The sequence below is a fragment of the Amphiura filiformis genome, chromosome 3 (assembly GCF_039555335.1).
Source record: "Amphiura filiformis chromosome 3, Afil_fr2py, whole genome shotgun sequence".
Lineage (NCBI taxonomy): Eukaryota > Metazoa > Echinodermata > Ophiuroidea > Amphilepidida > Amphiuridae > Amphiura > Amphiura filiformis.
Window position 1 is genome coordinate 29,908,261 of NC_092630.1, and position 26,742 is coordinate 29,935,002.

At 38.0% G+C, this 26,742-nt stretch overlaps 1 protein-coding gene across 5 annotated transcripts; it reads left to right on the top strand.

The window, feature by feature from the left end:
* Window positions 1–219: 219 nt before the first annotated feature.
* On the top strand, window positions 220–26,742 carry LOC140148333 (uncharacterized). 5 transcript variants are annotated; one of them, XM_072170249.1, is made up of 6 exons: window positions 220–267; window positions 8,264–8,475; window positions 11,481–11,619; window positions 13,331–13,467; window positions 17,498–17,709; window positions 19,237–20,191. In XM_072170249.1, the coding sequence occupies exons 2-6, from the start codon at window positions 8,279–8,281 to the stop codon at window positions 19,347–19,349; spliced, it is 798 nt and encodes a 265-aa protein (XP_072026350.1). In that variant the 5' UTR covers window positions 220–267; window positions 8,264–8,278; the 3' UTR covers window positions 19,350–20,191. The 5 variants fall into 5 exon arrangements, with proteins under 5 accessions (XP_072026350.1, XP_072026351.1, XP_072026347.1 ...); XM_072170250.1 differs by lacking the exon at window positions 19,237–20,191 and adding an exon at window positions 14,573–14,784 and having other exon boundaries at window positions 17,498–17,651; XM_072170246.1 differs by lacking the exons at window positions 17,498–17,709; window positions 19,237–20,191 and adding an exon at window positions 24,520–26,742.

Consider the following 26,742-nt stretch of genomic DNA (forward strand, 5'->3'; position numbering starts at 1 on the left):
ATTTATTATTATTATTATTATTATTATTATTATTATTATTATTATTATTATTATTATTATTATTTTATATGACATTGAAAAATGTCATAAAAAGAGGCTGCTAGGATCACGAATTACTCCCAAGGATTCTCGAGTACTAATAGTTGGAGGGATCAGCGAAATTAACTGTCAGCCCTCTGGTAAATACATGTACGTCACCTGTTTATTATTCATAGGTACCTTGAACGGCTGGAATACATGGATTGCCGTACTGGTGAGCAGTGATTGGTAAGCTAAATCACTGGATTTTTTCATAATTTGGCAGCTGGAAAATGTCCGAAAAGTATAATTAAGTTGTGAACAATCAGTGCTTCTAACCTTATGTAACATAGTTGTATCTGTAACAGTTTAGGCCAATAAGTTTAAGCTTACTTCACTTAAATATTTTCAGGCATGTCAGGCAGTAGTACCGGCGGCGGTACACGATCATGTCAGTAATTAATATTTTGTTCTGGGTCTGATTATTCGGACTAGTCAGGCAGTCATCATGCTCATGGCAGTAGTCCGAATAATCAGACCCAGAACAAAATATTAATTTCTGACATGATCGTGTACTGGGTCTGAACTGTTTCCATATGAAATCTTGATGGCAAATTGGACAATAGAAGCACATCTTCTTCTTCTTCCTTATAAGTGCCTCCCTCATATGTATGAGTATTGTCGCTTTTCTGCATACAGACAAGCTGTACTTATTTTTTACTCTGGAACCTAGAGTAGATGAGTGTATTTTGAAGTACAGTCAACATGACGGGATGATCCCCTGCTCTTTTCGAATAGCCTGTGACGTTCTTTAACGTGCACACTACATTAATGTGAGATAATATGCATGTACACGGGACCGACAGCTTAAAGTGCCCTCCGAAGCACTAAGCAAGTAGAGTGAAGTGTCTTGCTCAAGGACACAAAGAGCCGGACCTGGGATTCGAACCCTTGACCCTTGGGTTCACAGTCCTATGCCTTAACCGCTAGGCCACATGGTTCTATGTGACAGCTTTTTAATCCCTATTCATGTTACGTGAATCACGCTATTGTGCATCCTTCTGATACTTGAGTGTTTGGACAAGCGGAACGGTCTTTTGTCTACCTCTCTGTTTGTAAACAAACCAGGAGGTCGAAATAAATCCTCCTCGCCGAATACGAAAGTCAGCGTAATAGTACGGCACTAGTCAGGCAGTGGAATACAAGCGGCTACGGGACGACAGGTAACCTTGTCAATCAAAGCACTCAGCTATTGTTCTCTCTCTGTGCCTGTGACTGTTATCCATTCAATGACATCGATCGGAAGTCGGGGTCACGATGCTGGGCCGACTATGCCGAAATAGTTGGAGGGGAAAAAATAAAGAAAAAAAGAAAAGAAACAAGAAATAAAGAAGAGAAATAAAATGATGAATAAATAAATACATGTATGTATATACCGGTATATAGGCCTATACATAATTAATTGTAAAAAAATAATAATAAATTAATTAAATTAATTCATAATTAAAGAAAATAAATTAAAGTAACGGTCAAACGGTGGATCACTGCTGCGCTCGGGCGCAGAAAATCCACTGTCAGAGTAACTGCACTCGGAAGCAAAATAATATATTTTCTTTTTAAAATAAAGGTGGATCATTGCTGCGCTCGGGCGCAGAGAATCCACGGTCGGAGTTACTGCGCTCCTAAGCAAAATAACATATTTTCTTACTATAATATCGGTGGATCATTTCTGCGCTCGAGCGCGGAGAATCCACTATCGGAGTTGCTGCGCTCGGGCGCAGAGAATCCGCTGTTGGAGTAACTGCTCGGAAGCAAAATAATATATTTTCTTATTAAAATAAAGGTGGATCATTGCTGCGCTCGGTCGCAGAAAATCCACGATCGGAGTTGCTGCGCTCGGAAGCAAAATAACATATTTTCTTATTATGAATATCGGTGGATCATTTCTGCGCCTGAGCACAGAGAATCCACTATCGGAGTAGCTGCACCCGGGCGCAGTTCCTTATATGAAGCGGTGGATCATTGCTGCGCTCAGGGCGGAGAATCAACTGTTGGAGCTTCTGCGCTCGGAAGCAAAATATATTATCTTCTTATTATAATAACACTGCGGAGAAGTGTAGGGCCTATTACTATTTAATAGGCCTTTAGGGCTGCGTATAATAACTATAACTCCGAATGTATTGACATTATAATTACAATATTTATTGGTTTGCTTGTTCCAAATATATTGGTGTGTTATATATTCGAGTAATAAAATCTATTATTTTGCTTTCGAGCACAGTAACTCCGACCGTGGATTTTCTGCGCCCGAGCGCAGCAATGATCCACCGCTACATAAGGAGCTGCGCCCGGGTGCAGCAACTCCGACCGTGGATTCTCAGCGCCAGAGCGCAGCAATGATCTACCGATATTATAATAAGAAAATCTATTATTTTGCTTCCGAGCGCAGTAACTCAGACAGTGGATGTTCTGCGCCCCCGAGCGCAGAACATCCACTACCGAAAGTTCTGCGGAGGGGCGCAGGAGCTCCACTGGTGGATCACGTACATACATGACGATGTACACAAATTTAATATTTTTTCTATAGCTGGAGATACTCTACCTAAAATACAGGTTTACATTTACTATCTGACATTATCTTGCTGTATTTCAGCCCAGTGGGGGGTCACTGGTCATTGACCAGGGGGTATCATGCGTGGCCAAAGATTCACATTTATTTAGGGTCTTTTTTCATGATCAGGCACTGACTGTATGTACTTTTTAGCTCATTGCATAACGCAATGAACTATAGGCATGATCCGGATTTCTGTATGTTTTTTTCTTTCTCTTGCTACATTGTTTAAGCAATGGATCTGGTAATTTGTGGTGGCGATCTTTGCATGATTGATTGTTCATGATTGTTACTTATTTAGCTAGGAAAATTTGGACGGAAAGTGTCATTTTTGGAGCATTTTGTTACGAAAATTTTAACCAAATTTCATGGAATAGTCTCCTATGCAGACTGTTTGTGGTGCTTTTCATATTACAAACACTGTACAAACTCCTTGATCTGGCGATTTTGTAAAAGAGATGTTGAACTTTATTGCTTCCGTGCGGCTACAATGTTTGCTTTTCAGTGTTGCTTGCCATACATATTTGCAAGTCCATAGATATTGCACCAAGGCTAACTAATAACTCAATGGTGCTGCTATGTGCTAATAATGTGTAATCTTTCCAATTGGGAGGTTTTGGGGGCCCAGTAAACAACTATAAAGGCTTAGCAGTCATAAAATACTGAGCAAATAAACTGAGAGCTAATTAAATACACTTAATTAGGTCAGGCAAACATGTTGTGAAAGTAATTATATCGAGAAGGTCGTATCTGCAATAGCTACCCTATACATAATCTTAAAAATAAAGCACTTGACAGCTAATGCATAAACCCTACCTAGATGTGTTTTTACAATTTTGTATATAAGAGATAAAGTACACATTAGGGGTTTAGGGCAAGAAAACCCTATCTGCAATAGCTGCCAGGTGTAAAATGTGTACAATATAGAATGCAGAAATTACCCAAATGTCTATGGAGCAGCTATCACTGCAAACCCAGAACGTCTAAATTCAGCAAAACTTCTAGTATTGGAGATTAGATATGAATCTAGAGTATTAGCCTTTGTTAAACTGATACTGGACAAAATTACTTGGAAACAATTATTATAGACACATACATTCATGGTCTGCTAGCTCTGTTATGTCACTTTTTCTGAAGATCACTAACTATTATTCAATGTTGATTGTTGTACAACTATAGTCGTGTTCAGACGGTGCCTTATCATCGATGGTTACTAATCATCGATGGTAACTTTTAATCCCTTAATCAACGACAAGCGTCCACACGGCGGCTAACCTTCGACAATTGCAATATTTATCAACAAGCCAGCACCTTGCTCGTTGATAAAAAACCGGAAGTGGACCGTATAATTCGGGAAAATATTAAGTGAAACATGATGTTCTACGATGTTGAATTAAATTTCGTTGGCATGGTTGGTGAAAATTCATAGGCCTAATGATGTACTGCTAATGAAAAATGGTAGAAAAATATTCATGATGAATATACATAATTTATTTCATGCTAAATATTTAACGTGATTTATTTAGCCATGAAATAAATAAATAATAACAAAAACAAGCGCGGATGAATCCACCAGTGCAGCTAAAAATAAATCGGCTCCAAGACTCACGGTGACTTCATTATTTTTTATAGTGAAAAAGATTTTTTTTAAATCATGTTGTTGATGTCGTTACTAGCTCATTAAAAGAAATATTATTTGAAATTAAACAATGAAAGATAAAATTCTGAGACCACTTTAATTTTTATTTCTTGTCTTTGCAACAATATACTGAATCCTTAGGTCGAACTGCGGGAGTTCCCCAATAGCGTAATGTGACACGAGCGAAGGACAACACCAAAAAACCATCATAATTTTATTATAATCTTCCGTCTTCTTTTTTCAAGTTTGCTTATTCATTTTTAAACCAAACAATTAATTTAAAAAATACTATAATATCCCAACTAAAAATGCAATGATTTGGAGTTGATCCTGACCTTCTGCCGGCAAACTTTCTTGAAGTTTCGACTCAAGCGAGGCAAGCAGATCGACACTGCACTGTTCGTCGAGATTGCACTGTTCTGATGTGAGCTGTGATTCGGATTGATCCCGGATTTTGCTACGGCAACTCCGTCTTTCGCTGCTATTTGGCGAACAGTTACCAGTAAAATGCAAGAAGATCAAGAAACATGCTATGTATGCACTATCAGGTCATTAGAGGTCACGCTTAACTACGACTCCGAAGATAAGCTTGTCCACACGGGCACTATCATCGACAACTGCTCGTAGTTTAGGTCTAACCAATCAGATTTCTTATGGTTAGTAACTTGAAGTTTACTCGTTGATTACTAAACCACGATTGCGTCCACACGGTCACTAACTACAAGCTAATCATCGAAGTTTATAACTACAAGCTAATCAACGACTAATCATCGACCGTCTGAACGTGCCTTATATGTAAAATTACTGCTCAAATAATACTATTAAGGGCGTACTACACCCATATATTGGTTTGATTGGTCTAAATAAATATTTTTTTCATTTATAGCTAGGCGATATATGCACGGATCATGTGAAATAAAAAAAATATGAAAAAAAGAAGAAAAAAATTGCTTTTAAACAATTGTAGTAAGTCATTTTAGCCCTATATATATTTTGTTTACTGTATCCTAGTTACTCAGATGCCTGTTTCATAACAAACCATGATTTATTCTATTCAGCATGTTCAAGTAGGGTACATGAATAGAATACATTAAATCCTTTGTTATACTCTCTATAGAAAATCTAGTGGTGCATGCAAAATATATAAACACTTACACAATGGATGTATAGTCATTAGTCAATAATATTATAATGTGTTGTTAGGAGAAGAAAAGGCTATTAGGTCACCGTATGTCAGGTTATAGGTCAATTGGTTCAGGTCAAATTTAAGCATCAATTTTGAATACACATGTGAGAGTTTGTGATATCATAATGAGGAATAATTTTGATATTCTGTCTTTAACTGGATATATATCGAGAAGTGCAAGGTGGATATACTAATATACCTTGGGATGTAAATGGTGAGTATAATTTAGAATGCCTAGTTGAGATGGATTTCACAAATAAATATAAAATAGTTACCAAAATCACAAGCGTTAAGCTTACGGAAAACTACCCAATATGGTGGTATAGGTGACAAGAAATATAATTTTTTCAACATTGCTGTAGTATGGTTGTGGTAACCTGTTACCTGTGGCTTAATTAAGTTTCAGTGAAATAATGTCGCAAGTTAAAAATACAAAATATAGCTCAACATTGAAAATAGAAGCATTTTAACCAGTTCCTTTTTGATAGTTGTGGAGCACCAAGTTCATGAAGTCATAAAAGAAATCAGGAACCACTTATTCCCATTTTACATATCAACTTTATTTCCCTAACGTGTTAGCAACACATATCTAAAATTTTAACGAAATCCGTTGATAGTAAGCTTTCCAAAATGAAGTGAATTTAAATCATCAGTGATGTACCACCTTTTGGCTTCTACTTTTAAAAGCATGTAAGCTACGTTGATACCGATGCCACCAATAAAACGAGAAGATTTGCCCTTCATTTTGCATACCACTTTGTCCAATTTTTTTTTTGTAATTTCTTCACAAAATGCAAAAAATGCAAAAAAAAATCAATGGGTGTAGTACCCCCTTAATAACATCACCATTGAAATCCATGCTTATTGTTTGCTACATGTAGCAATTCACTGAACTGGAAATTGCTCCTTTGCAATGATTTATAAGAGCCCATAATGTTACCCATGTTTGCTTCTTATTCCAGAACCACCCATGTGTAAAATGCACCCTATGCTGTTTTGGGCTTAAAATGTCTAATTTTGAGTTTATTTATCAGACTACATTTGAGGTCTGATCTTCTGGATTGTATACTCCCCAAATAGTGGTCTAAATTTGTGCCTATATTTAGTAATTAATCCCTCATTGTTACTGCCAAACCAATTTTAGAGGATCTGCTGAAATATAGGCACTTTGGGTTTGCAGTGTATGGTCCTACATTGTAAACCCTCAATATAATTGTTTCTTGTTTTCCTTCTCACCCAGTTGTTTGTCTCCAAGATAAGTACTTAGTGGTCCAATTAACATTATTGTAATCTTATTGACTATGCAGCTCGTAAAAATTTGGCCCTGCTTTATATTAAGGTGAGACAGGTGTAATCGGTTTTTTGTGTGAAGATCATAGAAATTTAAAACTTGGTACAAAGTAATTGATATAAACAAAAAATACTCAAATGTTAAGCATATTAATTAACTAATTTGCATATTTAATTAGGGAAAATGAGCTACAGCACCATTGGTGCTCTTGTTTTTTAAATTATCGTAAATACTAGGTATCTAAAACATTGACCATTGTAAAACAAGGAAATTTAAGAAAAAGGGTATACCTAAGTTGTACAATAAATCACAGTGTTTTGGAATTTTTGATCCTTTGAGACAAATTTAGTGTGCGGAAGGTTAAAAGTTATGAACTTTTGAATTTGTGTTTTCCCAATTGTTATGAAGATTGAAAAGGGTTTTAGAGTCAAAATATGACTAGCCTGATTTACTTGCTTCTAATGGGGCTAAATTATGTCAATACTTATTTAGGGTATAAAATTGCACTTGTCATACGGTACTTGTTTAGGGGTGCATTTGCAGACCTCGTAAATTGTTTAGGGTACTATTTGTATTTGAGACTTCGTAGCCACGCATGATACCCCCTTGTCAATGACCAGTGCCCCCCCCCCTCCGGGTATTTCAGCTAGAGTGCCATAGGTAGAGCAACCGGGTTTTTTTGGAGAACAATTAAACTGTTACGTAAGACGAAGAAGAAACCCGCCCGGAACCCACCCTACTCATTATTTCATTGTACTTGTGAGGATGTAGTAAGTGGATAAGAAACTGACAGCGGAGGATACGAATGACGTGTACCGATTTTTAGTTGTCAATCGTATCTTTTGCTGGCCCTCACTGATTTTCGGGGCCGAGGGCCCGCCTTATTTCGAGGCCTGCTTTTGTTTCTTCTTGTTAAAGTTGGAAACTCTTGCTCATATCTTTGGATCTGGTTGTTCAATTTCATTGGGGTTTTCTGCAAAATCCAGCTTTCAAAATGCTTTTACTATAAGAAACTGAAAATTTAATATTTCCAAGTTCCGACTGATTTTGCTTGATCGCATCACATCTATATATACATCATCAAGCTTAATTAAAATATGATTTAAAAACCAGTCCAGCTGTGAATTTATTAATACCGTAATTAGTAATTAATATTAATATTAATAATCATATTCACAAAATTATACATCAAAATACAACTAATTCAGTATAAAAAAATAAAGCTTAAATAAATACATCATCAAGCTTAATTCAAATCTAATTTAAAAACCAGCCCAGCTGTGAATTTATTTATTTGATTAGTCAAGGATACCTTGAATATGAACAACTGGAAAGAAAAAGAGCAAGGTATCGAAAGTGCACTGGAACAAGTACACCAACGCCACTGGGTTATATGCCCGGGCGAATAACTTTTCATGTTTTCTCGATCCCGGTTTCTCCTTCGAAACATGCTGAGATGGGGAAGCTGAAATTTGATTCCCATTATTGAAGCCTTTGTTTTTATATATTCTGTTCCAGACCTAACACTACATAATGCAGCGGGTAGCAGTAATAGGAGCGGGTGCAGCAGGACTTTCTGCTGCCCGATACCTGTCAGCCAAGCCTAATTCATTTGAACCAGTTGTGTTTGAAAAAAGTGACCGGATTGGAGGCACCTGGGTTTATACGGGAGAGACTGGCATAGATCAATATGGATTGCCTATTCATTCAAGCATGTATAAAAATCTCAAGTAAGTATTGAAGGTGGTATAGATGGCATTTAACTTGAGGTCTAGGTGGTACATCCTTAACTGGGGCTGGGCTAAGGGCTCATATTGAAATACCCTACCACGTTTTCACACAGAAAGAAGGCAGGATTCCCTCGCTAAGCTGCCGCCTTTAGGAAAGCTCGGTCATAAAGCGGATGGATTATATGCATCAGTGATACACCCTGCCTTTTGAAGTGGTCCATGACGAATGGGAAGAAAACAAACTGGCTATGGCTCATCGCACAACCCAGGAAAGCACGCTCCTAATTTAAGTGGCTAATTGCAGTGTTATAATCACACAGGATTTTAACAAAAGAAGGCTAGCACAGGAAAGCTGCAGGATGGCGCACACCTTCCTGTGTAAGGGAATTTCAATATGAGCCCTAACCCTTGCTATAGTCCCTTGGAAAAATTAATATCGGAATTTTATTGGTAACATCCATAGATTTAATTCAGGTTTCTGCTCTCCCTTAGTACATAATCGAATATATGAACAATGAGAGTCCCCCATCCTTCATAGTTGAACACTTAGGGAAAAGATTTTCTTCACCCCAATTCCGCACTTTCCAGTCATACCTACCCCAACCCGACCCGAACATTTTAAGGCAAACAGGTTGGTACCCTGAACCGCAATTTTTTTTCCTAGGTCAGACCTTCTCCTTTTTGTAGGCCATACGGTTCTTGAGATAACTTGTTCACAAGCTGTTTAATATCACATCGGGAGGATTAGTGCCATAATGGTAATTGGCTGTAATAAGAGGTCAGGAGTTGGGTCTATTTTTGGGTGCTCTTGAGTAAATCAGGAGGGTTGGCATATGGTCATTTTCACAGTAAAGGGTGTAACTTTTGATTTTTAGGGTCAAAATTTCAAACCACTTAAATATGTTTCTGTTTACTGTAATCATGCATAGAAGCAACTTAAATTCCAGTAAAATAATGTTTCAAGGCTTAAACCTTTTGATTTCTGATAAAAAATTTGACATTTCCATAACATTTTGGTTAAAATCTAAGAAAAAATGTATTTTACATAAGCTCAGAAAATTATGACATGAAAGCTGGAATACATGTGAAATCCCATTCCAAAGTAAGTCAACAGATATAAGTTAAATTTTATAACATGTTTCGCTATGTTTGTAATTGCAATTTTGAAAATTTTTAGCATCAAGGGTCATTTGCAATGGAAATTTCCCAACCTTAAACATATTTTTTAAGTTTTAATTGGGTTCCTAAAATAATTTAAATGTCTAACTTCATGTACAAATACTACTTGATGAAAGGAACCTCCCAGCCAAGTTTCACAGAAATTGGAGTTATTTTTTTGAATTGGCAATTCAAGCGATTTGTGTTTCGGAGGCTTCAGTTAACAACACAGGTGATCATAAAAGTAAAATATTTGGCTAACTACTACAAGTTGACATGAAAAATAGGTAAAAAATATCACAATTACCAATTTTCATGCTTTGCTTCTAAGTATTGAATTTCAGTTGTGACAAAAATTAAATTATCACAGCAAGTCATTTTTTTGTTTCGGAGGCTTCATGTTAACAATGGTTAAACATTGCAGAAGCAGTTTTTTGGAAAACAACACTGTTGGGATCATCTAAGCTGTTATTTTCTTGTGTGTATTGAATCAATGATTCTATGCGGCAGATATTGTAGATTTATAACATGGTAATTTTTTCACCCATTTGTTAAGCATGGTGTTATTTGCATGTGAAGCCGCCGAAACAGGCTTTCTTGGATATCAGTATATTTTTCAAGCATTAACCATAATATCAATTTTTTTTTTAATTTATGACATTCTGCACATATCATGCAACAATTACAATGCAGATATCAATATGGAACATACCAATTTAGATATGCATAGATGATAATTAAGCTTACTGTTGTTTGGAGGCTTCATTTGTTTCGGAGGCTTCAATTGTTAACGGAAAGTTTGTATTGGGTCCCATTTTCAAACGGTGATATATATCTCCATGATTTAAAAACAAGTGACTTGAGGATCTACTTTGCTACATTTTGATAAATAGATTGGATGAGCTCTTTTATTTATATTTGCCCAAGCTTGCTGAACAGTTTGTTTCGGAGGCTTCAAAAAAGTTAACGGAAAATCGGCTCTTTGAAGTCAAGATTTTATAAAAATTTTAAAAGCTTGCAAATCAACTAATTTTTGTTACCCATTTCAAGTTAAGATATCAACTGTTATGAATCAAGAAGAAGTGAAGAAATAACCAAGAATTATGAACCAAAGCTATACCCACAAAGTTTGTTAACAATTGTTAACGGAAAATGAAGCCTCGAAGCGACAAATATCGAAGTCCGGTTCTCAAAAATATAGGGCTGTTCACAATTAAATCTAATGTGGCAGTGTTTACTGAACATATGACCATACTTTCAGGATAAGAAAAATTATCCATGAACTAACTGAAGAAAACACAGGGTTTTACAAAAATGTTACTGTTTTTTACAGTTTTTCAAAATGGCAATATTAGGTACATTTAAGCCTGCTAAAACTGAACGCAGTAACTCCCGAAGATAATTATGCTACCCAAGGTAGCTGCTAACTAGATGACTTGTGTGGCCAAAAATCATGGAATTCTGTGGCTTTATTAGAAAACTACGAATCAAAATGTTAAAAATCCAAAGTTACACCCTTTACCGTGAAAATGACCATATATATATCTGTATAAATTCAAGAATTTCTTATCTGTAGGCTCGATAAAAAGTTATTAGCCAGCTTGGGCTGCCTAGTTGAAAAAGTTACCTGTCCGACTCTGTGTCACAGATTGTTGTTTTGTATGATTGTCAATGGAGGCACATGTGTACATACTATTTTTTTTTCTCTCTTCAAATTGAGAGGGTGAATGGAATAAACTGGTTTAGAAAAAGACTATTTGCAAGGAATCTGCATGTTGCAATAAAAATTTCATTTTTGCACTTGATTGACCACTTATCTGTTTGTGTTTATTTGTTTGTTTGTTCAGGACCAATCTACCCAAAGAAGTGATGGCATTTCCAGATTTTCCATTTGATTCTTCTCTGCCATCATTTGTGACCCACAAGGATGTGTTAGACTATCTGGATCAGTATGCCGCACAATTCAATCTATTACAGTACATCAAGGTACGTTGGAAGTCTATTCAAGCTGGATTGTTCCATATGTTCAATGATTGTTGTTAATTGATTGAGTGATTTATGAACAAAAATACTTAATTACTTAATCAGTTTTATCACCTATTATTATTAAATGATGAACAGAAAGGAGGAGGAGAGAGTAAATGAGTCAGTGAGGCAATAAGAGAGAAATAGAGTAGAAAAAGGATACAGTGTAAAGACATAATTGAATACCTGAGTGGAAGAAGGGCCCAACTCCATCAAAACTGTTTTCGAGATATTAAGAAAAAACTTAATATTTGGAAAAGTTTTACAGGCAGAATGTTTTCATCTTCAGGGGACCTTTAATACATGAACATACAATATTACATACATTCAAAATTACAAAAGATGTTTCCATGGCAACGGTACAGGTCTTAATACGAGCTGGAGGTGGGCCCTTCTTCCACTAATATACTGCAAGTACCAGTTCCGTAAGCAGATGTGTTATAAATAGCTACGGAAATTTGGTAATTATCCATAAATTACACAAATAGAAGCATGTAATATGTTAACAAGAAAGTTTATTGTAGTGAAAAGCAGATTTCATGGATGAGCAAAATTCCTCTTTAACCCAATATTTGTGGAAGAAGGGCCCAACTCCATGGATTTGGGCCTTTCTTCCATGAAAACCACGATTAAGTGTACATGGAAGACTATTTAGAGAGTGGATTTTGGCTCATCTTTCACACACAAGGAAGAACAATCTGCTGGCAATAAAATGCTGGGTCTAACTCGTTTTGTAAAAATTGGAGTTGGGCCCTTCTTCCACTCAGGTATTCAATTGTTTAGAGTAAGAAATTACTTTATAGTCCCGGTACTATGTAAAAATTGCCTGTCTTAATAGGGCCCGGTGGGGGTCCAGGAGGCAACACCCCGGAAGCCCCTGGATTTGAGCTTTTTTATATGGCTTAGGATGTCTAGTGCCTTGGACATGATTTCTTGATTAATCAAGGTGTGTTACTTTTTCCCCTTACTAATTAATACTAGCTGTGCGCCATTTGGAATGTGACAATAATGTGCCACAAGTGGCACATTCCCCACCAATAGTAGATACTACAATGTATGTAGGAAATAGTGAATACTTGAAATAACACCAATAACTACTTGAAAGCAGGGTTTTCTTTAAGCAGTTTGCTGAAGGGGTATTTTCAAATTTTTGGACCCTTTCAATTGTGATTTTTTTCCTCTGAAGGGTCCAAAACATTGCCCAAGGGGTATTTTTATTTTGGAAGACGTTTTTAACAATATTGGGTGTTTCTATATTCAATTCTTGTTATATTTGCGTATGTTTTCAAGATTGTGTATGCGTTGGACTTTGAACTTTGGATTTGAAGGGGTCCGCAAAGTGTGTGAATATTTACGCGTGTTTTGTGCGTTAAAGTAAACCCTGCTTGAAAGACCTACTGTTAAATATCAAAAATTTCAAATTCAAAATGTGTATTATGCAAATTTTTAAAAAAAATCAAAATTAATTGATATTAGAAGGACATTCCTCGTATTTAAAATGCAATTTGATATGTCTGATGTGCTGTGTGAAAATGTTGCTATCAAGCCCTTAATCATGATGCAAAAATCTGTAGAAATTGACTTTTATTCTCAAAACTTCGCTTCGTGTTACTTAATCAGGTCACGCACAGTGTCATACAATCATTCATCATCATTTTCTTGTTATTTTCAGTTTAAAACTGTAGTTGAATGTGTAAAGCCTGTCACCAATGGGGAGACGACGCTATGGGAGGTGACTGTAAGAGGCGTGACTGACAAAGCAAATGGAACCCAGACTAGCGTCTTTGATGCTGTTATAGTCTGCAATGGGTAAGGCATTACACAGGGATGTCAGATTTCAGGCCTTTTGCTACTCCAAATTTCCGCACTTTTATTTATTTTCAGCCCGTTTTGAGGCTTTATAGCCCAAATTTACACGCTTTTTCAGGCTTTTCCTGCCAAGTCACTTCAGGCCACTTTCATCCCTGATTAGGCAAAAAAAAAAAAGGTTTGTCTCAAAGCTCGCGCGCGCATTTGTAAAATCGTGAGATTTGGAAAAAAAGAAATGCGGAATAATTTTTTTTAGTTTTTCCAGAAAAATTTGGCGAAAATCAGATTTTTTTCTCCAAATATCATGAAAAAAGTCGGGAATAAAAAAAAAAATCGCATTTCGCATTTGTTTTCAAACCACTCGTGAGCTTTGAGACAAACCATTTTTTTTTTTTTTTGCCTTACATTTCATAGTGTTCTCATACAGATCTGCTGAAGGGGTTGTCAACACCCTCTGATGTATGACATTCCAAGTGTGTTTTTTAGAATTTGCAGGAAAGCATTAAATAGCTTTTCTGGATCCTTCAAGGAGAGATGTTTAGAATGGTCAACTAAGGAGAGCTAAAGATCACTCTCCTATATCATATTTAAGGAGAGCAATAAAGAGCAATTGCTCTCATTCTCGTCAAAAGGCAGTCCCTTTGTGTATTAATTTTCAACCATGGAATTTCATACACCTACATTCTAACCATAATAAAACATAATTGACTTACTTTGGAGGTCTTTGTGGCTCAAAGACACTGTCTTTGAAGCTAACTTCAACAGCGGAGCTCCACAGTCGGAACTGGCTTCACACTCCAAAGTTGTTATAAATGTGTATAATATGCACAACTCCATAGTTTGAATGCTGATACAATCACACAAATACACACATAATGACTTGGTCTTGATCTCAAAGGGTAAGGTCTTGGTCTCGGACTCAGACTTGGGACTTTGAGACTCCTTTAGGCCTACTGATGTATGTATCTATACAACAAATATGCATCAATTAATCCTACCTGTATCTAGCAAATCCCACAAAATTCAATACCCTGGCTGCCCCCTTTGGCATAGTTACCTTTTTGCCTTACTATCACCAGTTATTTACATCTTTGATAATTCGCAGGCATTTCTCTGTCCCCAAAATACCAACGCTGAAAGGTCAAGATACCTTTACTGGTACCATCGTCCACAGTCACAGCTACCGTAAACCAGAGGATTACAAAGATTCTACCGTAGTATGCTTGGGAGCTAGTAACTCGGGACAGGACATAGTACTAGATTTGTATCCACAAGCCAGCATGGTGTATGTGAGCCATTGGAATGCACCTTTGACGAGTGAGTTTCCCAAGAATGTTGTAGAAGTTCCAACAATAGATCACATCAGTGGTAGTAAAGTGATGTTCACAGACGGGCACAGCTGTGAAGCAGACACAATTTTGCTCTGTACAGGATATGAATATACATTTCCGTTTTTAACCAAAGAATGTCGGGTAACGGTTGATGAGGATCAAAGAATTTCTCCGTTGTATAAACATCTGATTCATGCAGAATATCCAAGCCTCTCCTTAATGGGTCTTCCCTTCCTGGTTGTGCCCTTCACGCAATTTAGCCTCCAAGCCAGATTAATTATAGCGACACTTGAAGGATCATTCAAACTCCCAAGCAAGGAGGAGATTGAAGCGGGTAACAAATCTGATTTACAGAGACGCCTTGACATGGGTTGGCCTCGTAGATGGGCACATAAATTAGGGCCATTACAGTGGGAGTATAATAAACAAATAGCAGAGCTAGCAGGTACAACACTGATCAATCCAGTTATAGAGTACTTGTGTAAAGAAGTTGATTACCTTAGAGATAATAATGTGTGGCATTATAAGAAACTGAATTATGAAATTGTTGATGAGGAGAACTGGCGTCTAGTTAATGGACAAAAACAGTGACAATGCTTCATCCTAAATTCTTCAGACCTACTTGAAGGGGATGCACACATGCTGCCTGGCTAGTTGGATTCAGGACAGCCAGGGTTATTGAAGACAGGAGTAAGTGGTGTGCATCGAATATGGAACATAGCTGAAATAATGAACAAACTGTATTTTTTACAATTTACATGTAGGAAATATGAGAAAGAAGATAATATATGTTATGCAATTCATTGCTACCTCAATTCCTTATAATGTAATTAGAGAGGACAAGCAGTTATTTCATTGTAGTTTTAATTATATATTTTTATGTTATATTGGACATAATCTTTATTATTATTATTTAAATTCATATTTTATTATTATAATACAGGCTCCTGTTGAAGTTTGTTCAGCTTTATAGGCGAAAAAAATTAATACATTGTATTGATATAGAATGGCATGCACATAAGTGGGCACAGCACTTACACTAGTTGCATGTTGCGTATTGCGTGACTGATGCACGCTTATGTGAATTAACACAAGGGTAAGTTGGGACTTTATTGATGGGTGCAGTAACAAAAACAGAATAATTTCCCATTATGATCCGAACAAACTTTAGCTGCGCAAATGGGAGCGATCACTGTACTAAAACGGGTAGAATCACTCAACAGATGACATACAGACTACTTCCTGTATCCATACACGTATTATGTATACTCTATTCATTGACGACGCACATAGTTGGATTTGCTGTTCTGCTCTTCTCTGTGCTTATATCTATTCCATATGCTGCCTGTCATGTCATCTAGTCTTGATCCTAAATCACTTCTAAGCTCTAATTCCCTTGATCCTGCCAGTTGGTCAATGTCATCTGCAAATCATAGATATTAATACATAATGCTTCTACCTCCTATTGACACTGTTACCTTACAGAGCATTCACCCTGATTTGTTCCAAGACGAGATTGTCTGACACCAACTGTTGTTTTGAACCACTCACCAAGAGTGTAAAATTCCTCTGAAAACTGGCCTCACAGCATTGTTGTACAGGGACTCAATCATTGATGTGATTCGAATGCCGATGTTTCATCTTCATTATGGCCCATACAGCTTTGTGCAAAACCCAATCTTTTGAAGTCAATTAAATTGTGATTCCATATGCTGCCTGTCATGTCATCTAGTCTTGATCCTAAATCACTTCTAAGCTCTAATTCCCTTGATCCTGCCAGTTGGTCAATGTCATCTGCAAATCATAGATATTAATACATAATGCTTCTACCTCCTATTGACACTGTTACCTTACAGAGCATTCACCCTGATTTGTTCCAAGACGAGATTGTCTGACACCAACTGTTGTTTTGAACCACTCACCAAGAGTGTAAAATTCCTCTGAAAACTGGCCTCACAGCATTGTTGTACAGGGACTCAATCATTGATGTGATTCGAATGCCGATGTTTCATCTTCATTATGGCCCATACAGCTTTGTGCAAAACCCAATCTTTTGAAGTCAATTAAATTGTGATGTGGAGTCAATATATACTCAGGTTGATGATCGGCTCTGTAATACTTCTTCCAGCATGGAATCCAGCTTGCTCTGCTGAAAGTATGTTCTCAACTTGAGGCTTCAGGCATTTCAGAAGAGAATGAAAAAGAACCTGAGTTGGTTGGCTGATTAAAGGCTAATGTGGTAGTTCTTGCATCATTAAAGGTTGCCCTTTTGGGGGAGGGGTATTAGGATGGAATTCGAGTCATATAGAGCTGCAGATATTATGCAAGATGGTGCCATATTAAGCTCTTGTATTTAAAAATAATAATAATTGCTTCACCCTGTTATGGAGCAGCTCTGCATTGATGCTATGAGATCCCTGCCGATTTCCCAGCTTTCAAGGATTTTATTGCCTTCTCTACTTTCCCTTAGTATGTGTTAATCTTCCCCCTCTTCAACTTGGTGGTTTGTTTATCTATTATGTATTGGGATATGCAATCATAGAGCTTGTTGCAGTATGATTGATTTACAATAACTAATCTTTCCCTAGAGAAATGAAAAAATAAATCATTCCTCATGGGGAATTGAACCTGGAACCTGCCGTTTATTAAGCCAATTATTAACCGCATAACTAATTATTGACCTCTTTGATAATTTGCAGGCATTACTCTGTCCCCAAAATGCCAAAGCTGAAAGGTGAGGAAACGTTCACTGGCACCATCCTCCACAGTCACAACTACCGCAAACCAGAGGATTTCAAAGATTCTACCGTAGTATGCATGGGAGCTGGTTACTCGGGACAGGACATTGTACTAGATTTGTACCAACAAGTCAAAATGGTGTACTTAAGCCATTGGAAAGCAACTTTGGCGAGTGAGTTTCCAAAGAATGTCAAACAAGTTCCAACAATAGCTCACATCAGTGGTAGCAAAGTGGTATTCACAGATGGGCAAGGTTGTGAAGCAGACGTTATCATTCTCTGCACGGGATATGAATATACATTTCCATTTTTAACCAAAGAATGTCGGGTGACAGTTGATGAGGATCAAAGAATTTCTCCATTGTATAAACATCTGATCCATGCAGAATATCCAAGCCTGTCCTTTATTGGTATACCCATCCGAACTGTGCCCTTTCCACAATTTAGCCTTCAAGCCAGATTGATTATAGCTATCTTTGAAGGATCATACAAACTCCCAAGTAAGGAGGAGATTGAAGCGGATAACCAATCTGATTTACAGAAGCGCCTTGACATGGGTTGGCCCCGTAGATATGCACACCTATTACCTTTACAGTGGGAGTATAATAACCTATTAGCACAGCTAGCAGGCACAACACCCATCAAACCAGTCATAAAGAACATGTGTAAAGAACTTAAATACCAGAGGGAAAATAATGTGTGGCATCATAAGAAACTGAATTATGAAATTGTTGATGAGGAGAACTGGCGTTTGGTTAGTGGACAAAACAGTGGCGATGCTTAATGCACACATGCAAGAGAAAGTGGGCGGGGAGGCAGTTTGGGGCAGGGCAGAGTTTCCAAAGTGACAAAATCGGTCCTTCCCCCAAATTAGCTCTCAACAAAACTCACGGTAGCTGTAAGGAGGAGATTGATGCAGACAACAAATCTATTACAGAAGCACCTTTGACATGAGTTGGTCCTATAAATATGCACACAAATTATGGCTATTACAGTGGGACTACAGTGACCAAATAGCACAGCTAGCAGGTCAACAACCCCAAGGAATTTAGGATTAAGCATCGCCACTATTTTGTCCATCCACCCTACACCAGTTTTTTCATCAACAATTTCATAATTTAGTTTCTTATAATGGCACACATTATCATGTCCATGCACAGCTGTGTCGTGTGCCTCTGTACAACTGCGTACGTCATGCAGATTGCATCCCACGTATCATGTATAAAGTATTGTGTAAACGCAGATGACGCACATGGTTGGATTTGCATTGTTACTGTTTTGCTCTTCTCTGCCCCTATTTCTGTTACATGCTACTGCCATGATATCTACATGTAGTCTTGATGTTAAGTTGCTTAGCTCTAATTCCTTTGATCTAGTAGATTTGTGTCACCTGCAAATCACACAATGCTTCTTCCTCCAGTTGACACTGTACCTTCAAAGCCCTCCAGAGTATTTGTCTTGATTTGTTCCATAAAAACATTGAACAGTAATGGGGAGAGTAAGCAGCCTTGTCTGACACTAACTGTTGTTTTTAACCATGGGTTAATCTTGGTGGTTTGTTTATCTACTATGGTGTTGGGATCTGCAATTATAGAGCTTGTTGCAGTATGAGTCGCAATAACTCAGCGAACTAATCTTTACCAACAGTGTTTCCTGAAAACCGCATCACTGATTATTTACGTACATTTGATAATTTGCAGGCATAACTCTGTTCCCAAAATACCAAAGCTCAATGGTGAGGAAATATATACCGGCACCATCCTCCACAGTCACAACTACCGCAAATCAGAGGATTTCAAGAATTGTACCGTAGTATGCGTGGGAGCCGGTACCTCGGGACAGGACATTGTACTAGATTTGTATCCACAAGCCAAAATGGTTTACTTGAGCCATTATAAAGCAACTCTGGTTAGCGAGTTTCCGAAGAATGTTGCACAAGTTCCAACAATAGCTCACATCAGTGGTAGCAAAGTGGTTTTCACAGACGGGCAGAGTTGTGAAGCAGACACAATTTTGCTCTGTACAGGATATGAGTATTCATTCCCATTTTTAACCAAAGAATGTCGGGTAACAGTTGAGGATCAAAGAATTTCTCCGCTGTATAAGCATCTGATCCATGCAGAATATCCAACCCTCTCCTTTTTGGGTCTTACCAACACTGGTCTGCCCTTTCCAGAATTTTGCCTTCAAGCAAGATTAATTGCAGCTGTACTTACTGGATCGTTCAAACTCCCAAGCAAGGAGGTGGTTGAAGCGGACAACAAGTCTGATTTACAGAGACGCTTTGACATGGGTTGGCCTCGTAGATATGCACACAAATTAGGGCCATTACTGTGGGAGTACATTGACCAACTAGCACGGCTAACAGGCACAACACCTAACAAACCAGTTATAGAGAACTTGTATGAAGAAGTTGAGTGGCACAGAAATATTAATGTGTGGCATTATAAGAAACTGAATTATGAAATTGTTGATGAGGAGAACTGGCACCAGGTACAAAATAATGGTGAAACTTAACACGTAACTTGCTCAGGGTTCTCTGGGTACATGTAGTGCCCTATGTGTAGCCTGGCCCTGACACCAGGGAAGGGAGTGTAGGGTTTTTTGAACTCGGGAACATTAGGGTTAGTACTCAAGAAGGTTTTGAACTCAGGGAAATTATATTGACCAATAATACTTGTTATCATTTTAGCTAATGCATTTCTGAGATAGAGTGCACAGCCACATTAATTAAGGATCACAAATTTGTAACTTTTTACCTCAGAAAATGCTTTGAAGAAAACAATCACTGAAATATACATGTAACTGAAATAAGGAAAAAACTTAAAGATTCCTTGAGACTGTACTTTTATATAATAAGTATTTTGTAAAATATAGTTTTAGACTTTATTATAATCTTCATTAAGAGATCTTTAGAGGGAAAACCAGTTATTTTCTTGGGACCATAATAAGTATTTTAATTATATAGATTATATTGTAATTGAAAGATTTCATTGAATAAAACAATGGCAATTAAAGCCATACACATAACCATTGTTTAAGCTAGTTTTCTTAAAGAAAGGGACCAGATTTGGAAAATTTCTTTTTAAAAATATTCCCCCTTTAAAGCATTCATAGAAAAAGAACATGTAAATGTTTCTTGTAAATGACTAATTTCTTATGGAATTACAGCGTGATACTGGTAGTCTAAAGTGTGTTTGTCTTGCCTGATATTAAAGGGTGCACAATAGTAATAAATTTCCCTATACTTTGTGTACAAAATGGCCTCTATTCAAATGGCTCTACCTACCTTATGAAGCGACTCAATTTTTCAAAGTGTTGTTTTCCTGACTGACAAACAAACAAGCAAGTAAACAAACTAAATTAAATATATTGGTGACCATTGAATTTTCGAGCTACCGGACCACGAATGCAATACACTTTTTTCACCCAATTTTCAAAATAGAAGCACTTGTGATTTTACCTAGAAGCAGCCGGTTTAAGAAATACATAAAAATCTGAATAAAAGCCCAGAATCTTTTCCAATCTTGGTAGATGCTTAGATTCAAGCCTACATTTATTACCTGGCACAAATTTTTCCCACAATCTGCACAATTTTTTTGGGTTTTCATTTTGATTTATAGGTTTTTTACCGACATGTAAACACACTGCATATCAGGACGGAATCCCACAAGAGACATTATTTGGTGATGTGAAATCTAAGGACATGATATTATGTAATCACTTTTCCATATGTTAGGCTGTCCATAAATATGCGGGTGTGTATGTGACAAATTTGGTTTAAGTTTTGGTTAAAGTTTTGATTAAATGCTCTCAGATGAACAGTTTGAATCCTACTGCAAGCATTATTACATTTTGATGAATCCAAGTGTGTGAAAATATTGGATCCAAAACATAATAATAATAAAATTGGATGCTTTTGCTCCCAATATTTATTGGTGTCGCTATGAGTTTTAAAATATTAAACCTGGTACAAATAACCCTTCATATGAGGGGGTCATGAAAATATCAATCTGAGGTAAAATGGGGTCAAATGTTAAACTTGGCCTAACTGGGCTTAAACTTCATCAAAGCATCCTTGTTATAAGCCTAGGGGAACATGAATAAGTCAACCGAAGGTCACCTGAATGATCCTTACGACATTCTAAACATGTTTAAAGGTCAAAGTTTAGGGGTCGGTATGGGTCAAAGGTCAAATTTGAAAGTTGGTCCAATCCAATTCGAATTCAACAGGAATGATCCTTTCGTAACTTTACAAAGGGCTCCTGTAGTAAATCCCTATTACTTAACGAAGGGCACCGTTCGTAAGTAAGCACCATTCGTAAGTAAGTTTAGTGAAATGAAAATTACAAATCTTCGTAAGTTACAAATGATTTCGAGACTTGCAAAGCTTCTTAAAGTTTAGTAAAATGGAACCCTGGTGGCACTTGGATTTCAAGTTTCATATCACCAGTTGCGTACCCAGGCCGCTCCTACCCAGGGGGCTGGAAAAAATGTGAATGTTTCCGCCCCTTCATCAAAAGCCTGACAATGTTGACCCAAATTTTTTTCATTGGTTTGAAAAAGTGAAGAGCAAAAAAAAAAAAACCATAACGCTTAGCAATCTAAGAGCAAAGAAAATTCTTCTTCTTTGTGGTGAGATGTATCCCTGGGTGGCAGAGTATTATCACATCTATGGAGCAAGTGCGGTGCAGAAAACACAAAAGGTGCAGGACATAGATGAAGGTGCTGTACAGTGCGGCTAAAAACTCCAATGATGTTTAAGGGATGATGTTGGCCAGGCCTCTTCTGAATGCCTCACAGGATGGAGCAGTGACCAAGGAAGCTGGAAGAGCATTCCACATCCGGATGGTACTGGGGAAGTAGGCATTTTGGTACACCAAGATGGAGGCTCGAGGGATCACAAATCTTAGGTTGTGACCTCCTGTACGTGATGACAGCAGCACAAGTTGGTATGTCAAGAAGACCATTAGCTCTTGTACAACATCACAATCTTGGACGTGTCTCTGCATTGCTGGAGAGTTGGCCAGTTAAGCTGACTGAGCATGTTGGATACACAGCTTGTGCGGTGATAGCCCCTCATCACGAAACATGTTCTGAACTTATTCCAGCTTACTGATGTCGGGATTTATGGTGAGGAGCCCATGCGGCTGAGGAGAATTCAAGCAATGGTCTGACAAGAGTAGTATAGCATCTGGCTTTGATCTTTAGTGGGCAGCTTCTGATCTTCCGCTAGAGAAATGCTTTAGTGCTGTTGGCTTTCTTGCAGATTCTATCTACATGGGTGCTCCAAGACAGGTTACTGATAATGTTTACACCAAGGTATTTGGCACAGTCTGTTTTCTTGCGAGTTTCATTGTGAATGGAATATTAAAATGAGATGCAGTTTCTCTTGTTGGAGATGGTGATTACTTCACATTTACTTGGTTGAAATCCATCAGCCAGTCCTGCTCCCACTGCTGTAAGTTGTACAAGTCCACTTGCAATGCTGCAGCACCAGAAGTATCATGAATGGTGCAATACATAAGGCATTCATCTGCAAACATTCTGGTAGTGGATAAAGCCATCGAAGGGAGGTCATTTATAAAGACCCAAAACAGCAGAGGGCCCAGGACTGTGCCCTGTGGTATGCCAGAGATAACACTTGAAGTGGTTGAAGATTGACCCTCACCTACATGTAGGACATGCTGGGTGCGGCCAGTGAGAAAGTCTCTGATCCAGTGTAATACTTGGCCATGGATATTGTACAAATGCCGTTTCAGAAGTAGGTGTTGGTGAGGAACTCTATCAAAAGCCTTGGAAAAGTCAAGTAGTACGGCATCAATCTGCTGTTTGGAGTTCAATCCCTTTACAAGGTCGTTCAGAGTAAGTATGAGCTGTGTCTCACAGGAGCAGCGCTTGCGAAAAGCATGTTGGTCATCTAGGAAGATCCTGTGTGTATCTACATGTAGATAAGCCATGATGCTACTGTAGTTTAATGCAGTGCTACGATCTCCTTTCTTAAAGATGGATGTAAACAATCCCTCCTTCCAAACAGCTGGTATGCAACCTTGATCATCCGGCGCGGTCACTGGACTTTCGCGATTTGTCTTTCTTGCGCCATGTGAGGTAGTCATCATATAGTCTGAACTGAGTATAGACCACTTTACATCATTGTTTATCAACAAAGGCGAGGGATTGGTCTGTCGATATGCCCGAACGAACCGCTTCACTGTTCAATGGCTTTCTTGTACTATATGAAATGTGGTGGGAGATTTAAAATACACATGCCCTGAGCAGACTATGGTGCGCACGCACACTGCAGGGCAAAGAACAATGGAAAGTACCATAATGCGCGCATACTGCCGGGCAATGATGTCACATGTCAAGTGGTCTATAGTCTGGTAACTTAGAAAAAAAGGTCCTAGGTTAAATGGCATTTTCAACAGCTCTCAACTTGAGATGAGACAGACAATATAACTATAGGCCTTGATACACTACTTGACATTTAATTAAGAAGTACTGCACACCTGCATCACACAGATACATTAAATGCTTGATGTAGAACATGGTTAATAGACCATGTGTCCTGCATGCAGGTCTCAGGTTCAAGTCCCAACAAGGGTGGATATCCCAGGATTTTTTTCAAGGCTCTATTCACTTCTGCATGAGATGTGAATTTGTAATTTAATGTTTAATTTGTTTTAAAACATGCTCTTGCAGCTAGAGTGCACTGTCAGAAATGTTAATGTGTATGATGTGTGACTACGGCCTCTTAAGAATGAAATCAAAACTGGACCGGCGGGTCTGTCCGGTTGGAGCCGGTTTCTATTGTAATAAACAAAGGAAAGCGGTTCACGGTCAACCGGCGGTCAAGTTTGGTTTTCATCCCTTAACCTCGGTGCTTAATTTCGGTTCAATCCAATTGACCGGTACAGGAATTTATTCGTTGTTTTTAAATATTCTATATGTAACTAATTATTGACCTCTTTGATAATTTGCAGACATTACTCTGTCCCCAAAATGCCAAAGCTGAAAGGTGAGGAAACGTTCACAGGCACCATCCTCCATAGTCACAACTACCGCAAACCAGAGGATTTCAAAGATTCTACCGTAGTATGCGTGGGAGCCGGTGCCTCGGGACAGGACATTGTACTAGACATGCATCCACATGCCAAGATGGTGTACCTGAGCCATTGGAAAGCAACTCTGGCAAGCGAGTTTCCAAAGAATGTCGCACAAGTACCAGTCATAGATCACCTCAGTGGTAGCAAAGTGGTATTCACAGACGGACAGAGTTGCGAAGCTGACACCATTTTGCTATGTACAGGATACGAGTTCATTTTTCCATTTCTAACCAAAGAATGCCGGGTGACAGTAAGTGAGGATCAGATAGTATCCCCATTGTATAAACATCTGATCCATGCAGAGTTTCCAAGCCTCTCTTTTATTGGTATACCCATCCGGATTCTGCCCTTCCCTCAATTTAGCCTTCAAGCAAGGCTAATTATAGCTGTACTTGAAGGTTCGTTCAAACTCCCAAGCAAGGTGGATGTTGAAGCGGACAATACATCTGATTTACAGAAGCGCCTTGACATGGGTTGGCCCCGTAGATATGCACACTTATTAGGGTCTTTACAGTGGGAGTATAATAACCAAATAGCACAGCTAGCAGGTACAACACCGATCAATCCAGTTATAGAGTACTTGTATGATGAAGTGAGCTACCATAGACACAACAATGTGTGCCATTATAAAAAACAGAATTATGAACTAGTTGATGAGAAGAACTGGCGCGAGGTTACTAGACAAAATAGTGGCGATGCTTAACCCTAATCACTATGAACCACAATAGCCTCATCTCAAAGACATAGTTCAATAACCTTACAATCATACAATGTAGTGCAAAATGAGACCTCAAGTTGCAGTGTATGAGGTTTTGTACCCAAATTTTCAAAGGTTATTTAATGAATGTACAAATGTATTGGGGTTAAGAACTGATGCCTTGATAGATGAGCATGGTGTGGATCCTAGTGAATGCCTCGGGGAGGGACCTGGGCTGTTGGGTTCATTGGACCTATGGGAGAGTTAGATTAAGATGGGAGGGGGTGGTGTACCTGTCATGGATATGATAAGGGTGTACGTGTGTTGGGGCATTGAGGATCGAGGATTTGGATACAGTTTGATTCGGGACAGGATTGCTATTTTTCATTTCTGTTGTGGATGGGTGACCACTCCATGGTTGTCATATACCCTTGACAGCACTGTAAGCCAGCAACCCTGTCTTCCCTGTCAGTCACCCCAAGACACCTTCTGTGCATGTATGTGCCCCTGTCTTTTTTTGTTTGTTGGAAAGCTTAAGGGGGTACTACACCCCTGGCCAATTTTGTGCCTATTTTTGCATTTTTCAGCAACTCAAGGCAAGATTTATTGATCAAATATTGGTTTTCCCTCATTTTTGACTGTAACTCCACAACTGTTGTCTGTGTTGAAATAAAATTTCCAGTGCAGTAGTTCTAGTCCTTGCCCCTATAATATAGGCCTACATATCTTACTTGTCACCAATGCACTATAATTTTTGAGAAAAATGCAAAAATAGGCACAAAATTGGGCAGGGGTGTAGTACCCCCTGAAAGAAACCCACCAATTGAACATATTTACTAAAATGATGAGCAAACTGTAATTGCTATAATATATATTTTATGTAGCTGCCTTCATTGTGTGATGTCTTTAGAGGGAAACTATTTTGTTTTCTAATTTTAAAAATCTTTAATTGTTATTGTATCTTCCTGATACATGTAGTAAGATATTTTAAAGGTGGGTGGGCAGATTGTAACACACAATATTGTCTGCCACACATACTAGTATTGAAGCCCATCACTCAAATATTTTATTTTTAAATTTTGAATTAAATTGTTCCATCGGTTTGGATTCTATATAAGCAAAAATGTGTATAACAGTGGTATATAGAACAGTACATGATGTACCTCCAAACTACCATGTTTTGTTTCTAATACATTTCAGGCCTAAAATTGAGCTAAAATTGAGTTCAGAGCAAAATATGAGCTTTCACCAAATCTGCATTTTGATGTGGTAAAGTGGGGAGATGAGGCTGTCAATCAGGTCACCCACCTTTGAAAATGTTATAGTTGTGCATATAACAACATTGTTGTAAGGCCAAATAAAAAAGAAAGTATGTTTCGGACACATTTGGTAAAAAGACTAAG